The sequence below is a fragment of the Myotis brandtii genome, unplaced genomic scaffold, assembly GCF_000412655.1.
Source record: "Myotis brandtii unplaced genomic scaffold, ASM41265v1 scaffold422, whole genome shotgun sequence".
In the NCBI taxonomy this organism is placed as follows: Eukaryota; Metazoa; Chordata; class Mammalia; order Chiroptera; family Vespertilionidae; genus Myotis; species Myotis brandtii.
Genome location: NW_005366171.1, coordinates 4,299,191 through 4,305,560, shown reverse-complemented (window position 1 = coordinate 4,305,560; position 6,370 = coordinate 4,299,191). Strand labels below are relative to the sequence as shown.

The following is a 6,370-nucleotide window of genomic DNA, read 5'->3' as shown; positions in this document are numbered from 1 at the left end:
TGGTTTTCCTTTTTGTATTTCCAGAAACGAGCTGGGAGAGGGAGTGAGCATGAAATACCAAGTGTGCCCTGAGGGCTGAGGGATGGTGAGCTGCAGCTAAGGGTCAGCGAAAGGCCGAGAGCTTGTGGCTGGTGAGCAGGAGGAGGGCACATGTGCCCCAGCAGGGGCGCAAGGAAAACTCACAAAGCGCCATCAGAGGTGGCTGGCCCTTCCTTGGCGCTTTCCCTGGGCATGTTAGCGCTTGCAAAACAGGAGCTCTCGTCTCAGTTATGTTTACTTTTGGTGGATATTCAATAGGAAAAAAGTGAATCATTTCACATATTCTATCAGCAGACAAAAGCTTTCAAACAATGGGGCACGTAGAGTGAAATGATGGGACTGACCACTTCCTTAAGCTGATGTGGCTATTCTGGTGTATTACATACTCACATTTCATGAATTTGCATGCACCGGGATTAAAAACAAAAACAAACAAAAAACCACAGCCCGACCAGCATGGCTCAGTGGTTGAGCGTGGACCTATGAACCAGAGGTCACAGTTCAATTCCCAGTCAGGGCACAGGACTCCTGGGTTGTGGGCTCGATCCCCAGTGTGGGGCATGTAGGAGGCAGCCGTCCAGTGTTTTTCTCTCATCATTGATGTTTCTCTCTTTCTCTTCTTCTCCCTACCAGTCTGAAATCAATAAAAAAAATATTTAAAAAAAGAACAAAATAACAACACAACAGAATCTCAGTCCTAAAAGAGTGCGTGGAAGGCCAGTGCTGTGCAGATGGGAGCGTTCCTGTTGAGTGAATGCAATACAAAACCAGGCTCCCCAGGTAAGGAGGGAGGAGCAGCAGGAGGTGGAGCTAGTCTAGGTTCCCTTCCCCCACCTCCTGGGCTCTGAGAATAGCTCTCTTTGTTGAGAGAATACACCTGAGGTGAGCCTTCTCTCCCTCCATTCCACTCCAATTTGCTGGTCAGGTAAGTCTTTCTAGGTGCCCCAGTGGGAATCAAACGTCCAGCGTTCACTCACCGACTCCCACACGAAATCAGAGCTTAGCCCGGGTCCTTTCACTGAGAAGAAAGGGAAATGGACACTGCCCTCTGAGGTGCCAGACCGAGCCCGCATGGAAATGTTTCTATTCCTCAGACACAAAACCATTTATTTTTGGTCCGTTTCAGTATTTATAGCAGTCAGTGCATATGTAACACATTTCAATCCACACGAATAGTTCCCAATTGTGGGAGCAAATTAATCTTTTACAAGCTCTTCAGCAGCGAGGCTAGAAGATAAACAGTAGGTGAAACAGCACACGCTCCCCTGTGCGTGAACCTTCCTATTACAATAAACTCCCACATTGCAGCTCCCCACATCCAATCGCCGCCACTCTCTCTGCTCATGAGGCAGCCCAAGCTGCCCCCTGGCACCGCTGCCCTGCTGGGGGAGTTCTCTGATCAGCCACCCGGGTGGGGACATACTGCCATTTTCAGTTTGCAAGGAAGAGCCTGCAGATCTGCTTCCTGGAAAACAGACATTGCTGACTTGTCGGCCTCCAGAATGCAGAAAACATCCATTTCAGCGCCGCTCCTCAGAGGTGGAAACACCTGCCACTTCCTTTCTCAGCTGCAATTAACATGCTGCATCTCAGCATTGACTGACTCCGAGCTGCCTAACACAGCCAAATCAAGGTTTAAACGAGAGAGTATATCCTGATATTATTTTTCACAGTTTTAGAAACACGAACTTATTTGTGTTTTTATTGCCAAAGCAGCGCTACAAGAGTTGGGGCTGCAAGTCTTTATGCTTAAGATGAATGTGAGTAGAATAGGTTGATGCTTTTAATAAAAAATAGTTCTGTATCTTTGTATTTATTTGGGAATGGTACTTGTTTATGTTTGTATTATTTTGTGTGTGGGCAGAGTGGAGGAAAAATATTCTTTCTGTATCCCAGCACCTAGCACAAGGCAGCAGAACCCCGATGGGTATTTGGAGAATGTTTCTTAAACAAATAGATAAATAAAAGAGTGGTTTGGGAGAGCAAGCTTAAGAACTGTCCTCTTGGTCCAACTTATGAAAAATTCTGAACTTAAGACTATCATGAGTTCAGCCAGTGTGGCTCAGTTGAGCATTGACCTATGAACCAGGAGGTCATGGTTCGATTCCTGGTCGGGGTACATGCCTGGTTTGCAGGCTCAATGTCTGGTAGGAAGCAGCTGATCAATGATTCTCTCATCATTGATGTTTCTGTCTCTCTCTCCCTTCCTCTCTGAAATCAATAAAAAATATATATATATTTTTAAAAAGACTATCATGAGCCTTTGGTTTAGCTTAGAAGCTGTGTGAGACTATGAAATAGGACCTGAGGCTGGCTGGGGCTTTACGTCTCACTCAGAGTCCTACATTGCTTAGCTTTGATCACAAGTGATCTTTCAGGGGACAGTGAGGGCCGTGTCTGTTTTCATCATAACCTTACTCATACCGCATACAAAGAAACTGTCTTCAAAATGTACAATATTATACATTTTGAGGGTCTAAGAACGGTCTCTATTGTGAATAAGAAATGGAATCACTTAAAATACTTTAACAGCCACAATGTTTGCGTCCTTTTGGGAATGATCATTGAAACAGTTTCTCTGTACTGGTAAAACGGAAGGCCAGTGCAAGGATGAGATTTATGTTTTAACTTGGCCAGATAAGACAGAGTCTTAAACCACAGAGTACAGTCTTTGGAAGAAAAAGTGAACAAATTGCTTCTCTCGTCTATTAGCCGAATACGAGAGCCAAGAACTACCTTCTTTCTTGGCCTTCTTAGGAGAATCTTTCTTTTAGATGGAAATAGAACAAATTTAAATAAGTGGCAGTTAATTCTTTTGTACAATGACAACCCAGACACTACACATTTGAGCATCATCTGTCAAATGTATGCAAGTATCCAAAGTGCACTTGTATATAACTGACAGAAAAGTCTGGGCTTGAATATGTCTACACATTCTAGAATGAAAACTGAAGTTATATATCTCCTTCTTAAAATAGTTAATATTCCTGCACATCCATAGTCTTACCTCCAAATGCCTGGTGGCTGGAAATATTAGTTTGACTAGCTCCATAAATCTTTAATACTACATAACTCTCTGCCCCAAACATCTGAGTTATTTGTACTAGTATATTAAATAGCTTATGTACCAACATCTTAGTGAAAATAGGTCTTCTCCAAATTATAACATAGGAAAACCAGAATTATGAGGAAATCATATTAGCAATTTCCACCAAATAAATAAAATAGATAAATAGCCATAAGAGACACAGTTTTCATAGATAAATAGATAGGTAGATAGATGCCTATACATATTTCCTAATATTAGAATTCAGGCACTAAAAGACTTGATTCTGAAAGAAAGGAGAAGGGGGAAAAAACCCTACAATGTTAGGAGCTTGATATACCATGGAAACGATGTGTTTTAATATGACCCAAAACATTGGCTGACTCAGGAAATCCAGTTATACTTCTTATTTCTGGCTTGTCGGTTGGCCAGGTCCATGTATATAGACAGCATCTCAAACAGAAGTGGTTCATGGCTCAACTCAAATTGAGGGAAGTTAGGTCTCCAGTCAGAGCTGACTGTTGCAAAGCACCTTTTGTCCAATGACACATTTAAACACTAGCAGAAATGAGAAAGGCCAAACATACAGCAACAAAGGGTTCTCCAGTCTGCCTCTTGTCAATGACAGAGCGAATCTTCAAAGAATCCCATCGAGGGAGAACAATCAAATACTTTATGACAACAGATCACCATTTGAAATCTTTTCTTTGGTTCCATATGAACCATCAAAACATCCCAGGAATTCTACATCAGTGCACAAACTCCATCTCTCAGCTTTCCTTGTACAGTACATTGAAAATGTCATTGCGAAATCCATGACCCAGCTTGGGATTCGGTAAATGGGGTCACTGCACTCAGCTGCACCTTGAAGTCAGAAGTGGTTCTGTCCTTGTCCCATAGGTTTCTAGGCAACCCCGACGGCGTCTCAGAGCCACTTCTCTGTTTCGGACCCAAGAAGACCATCACTGGGACAGGTTCCTTGCCTGGGATCACCAGCATGTGCATTTTTATGGCAGCACCAATCTCACCCATAGTTTTATCAACAAATGAAGGTGTTTCCCTTTGCTATTCCCAACAGTTTTTTAAAAAAATATCCATTTTCTAAAAACGCTTTCCAGTATGTCCCAGGGGCCATAAGGACAGTGCTCTGAGAATAAAAAGCCTTTCTAAGCCAATAGTACTTGGTGAAAACTAGTGATCCTGCTAGTACAAAGTTAAAGTTTTATTTCCTTTCTTTTTAAATAAAAGTAAGGTTCAAATGTTCTATTAAACTCTCATTGCTTATGTGTATTATATTAAGGCTTATAAATACACCTGGTAAATTAAATCCACCCTGGATTGAATTAACACCTGCTATGTGAGTTATTTGCTTTATGTAATCAGTAATCTCAAGGTTTCTCCTCTTTCGCTGGAAATACAATTTAAATATTAACCTAATCTTTAAACTACTGCTGCTTCCTTCTGACATTTGGGAACCAGTCATCCATGCAAAAAAAAAAAAAGGGCAAATATGGATATATTCATGAAAAGGCAGCTTCTTAAAAAATCTTCAGATGTGCAACTCAATGCACTGGGCAGATACATGGTAAGAAGCAGAAGGAAAGTCCATCTGTGTCACCTTCTAGGGTAAACAATGCTGGTCACCTGCCAAGGTCACCTCCAGTCAGAGAGATCTGCTGAGGTTGACTGCCCATTTCAAAAGCGTCTTTGTATTTTCTTCACTATAATCTCTGGAAGGATCTGGGGCAGCTGTAGCACGAGAGAGAATTTCAATTTTTGAAAACATATTGCCGTATGGTATAACTCAAGTCGCAGGTCTGACAAATGCTGCCACCGGAAGTAGGAGCGTGTGAGGTGTGCGGGGCAGGATCCGGTCCTTGGCTGGCTCCCAGCGGGAGGGCCCTGCTCACGTCCTGCTCAGCTGACAGCCCCTGGAGAATATGAAGCTTTCAAAGCGCTGGTCTTCAGCCTTTTCTCTGATGCGCTGTTCCTCTAAGGAATCCACAAGTCGGTCCCTCTGCTCAATCACTTGCATCATCTCAGCGAATATTTCTCGCTCCTCATTTAGATCGTTCTCATCTTTCTGGCTCTCTAAAGAAAGAGAAAAACAAACATACATCGGACCTCAGGTAAGATTTGGCCCCAGGAGAGCTCCTGGCCTCTGCGTTCTTGATTGTCCTGGACTTGTGCTGCCCTTTAATTTCCATGGAGAAAACAAGGAAAAGAATTGAACACCAGGGAACTGCCCTCGAAGCCACAGATTAGAAAGGTGGGTGCTTTGTGCTGCGGGCAGCTCAGTTTCTAACTTGAGACTATATATAAAGTGACGGGGAGAACCCCTTTGTGAGAAAAAGAAGTTCATACCAGCCAAGCCCTACCAAGGCCTCCCCCTCCCCTCTTCTGCACAAAAAAATATCCACAAACAACAAAATGTCTGTTCTCCCTAAACATGTCTGAGCTACAGCAAGCAGAGTTTCTAAGCAGACTGTCTGCACCCGTGGCCAGTGCTTCAATTATGGGAATCCTTTTTCAATTTGTAGCTAATGACGAACCGTAGCCCTTTGGGTAGAGACCAGGCGGAAGCACAGTGAGGCACAGCTGGCCAATAGGAGGATGTGACTGCTCTTCCCCTTAGCCTTTCGGAGCACGTGACCCGCTTCCTACATAGCCTGAAATAGCCACTTGCCTGGGGGAGATAATATTGTTACAGGGAAAGGGTAAGAGACAGGTACTGCAGTCATGCCTTTCTGACATTCAAAACAGGACTTTAAAGCCAAATTTAAGTCTTGTCAGCCAGATCATTGCCTTGGGAGACTTCATACATTCCTGTAGCCCCTTCCGTTTAATACATCAGGAGCCAGGTGAGCCCCATCCCAGAGTGGAGAAGGGCCTCCTTCCCTCACATCAGGCTTGGTTCTGGGTGGGGCCAGGACGAAGGTATAGATGACAACAGGGAGATAAAGAAGCACCATTCCCTTCTCAGTCCATGTTTTATGGGCCGGTGAGAACTCTGCCTGTGTTCCAGTCTCTCCATTCCGTACCTTAGAACCCCCAAGGGGGCAGGAAATGTATCATTTGATGGGAACACTGGAGGCCCAAGGACTTTGCCTCATTCTTGTTTGGAACGCTGGGAAGAAGCTGGCCAGAAGGCACCCTATGTATACACAGGCAGTACTTTGTGGTTGGGCAGAGAAACGGAGTGAATGTTACTCCCCTGATCTTGATCTAATGTGTGCGGCATGTGTGGAGCCTAGAAGTGCTCACTTGCCCCAGAGCTGCCAAAGG

The 6,370-nt window shown here is 44.0% G+C and overlaps 1 protein-coding gene across 3 annotated transcripts in view; it reads right to left on the bottom strand.

Annotated features, from left to right (window-relative positions):
• Positions 1-3,412: 3,412 nt before the first annotated feature.
• MICAL2 (microtubule associated monooxygenase, calponin and LIM domain containing 2) overlaps positions 3,413-6,370 on the bottom strand; it is a 182,265-nt gene continuing 179,307 nt past the window's right edge. For all 3 annotated transcript variants that reach the window (XM_014545887.1, XM_014545889.1, XM_014545890.1), the window contains one exon: positions 3,413-5,176. In XM_014545887.1, the coding sequence (XP_014401373.1) occupies positions 4,992-5,176 (185 nt within the window). In that variant the 3' untranslated portion in view covers positions 3,413-4,991. The remainder of the gene's footprint in view (positions 5,177-6,370) is intronic.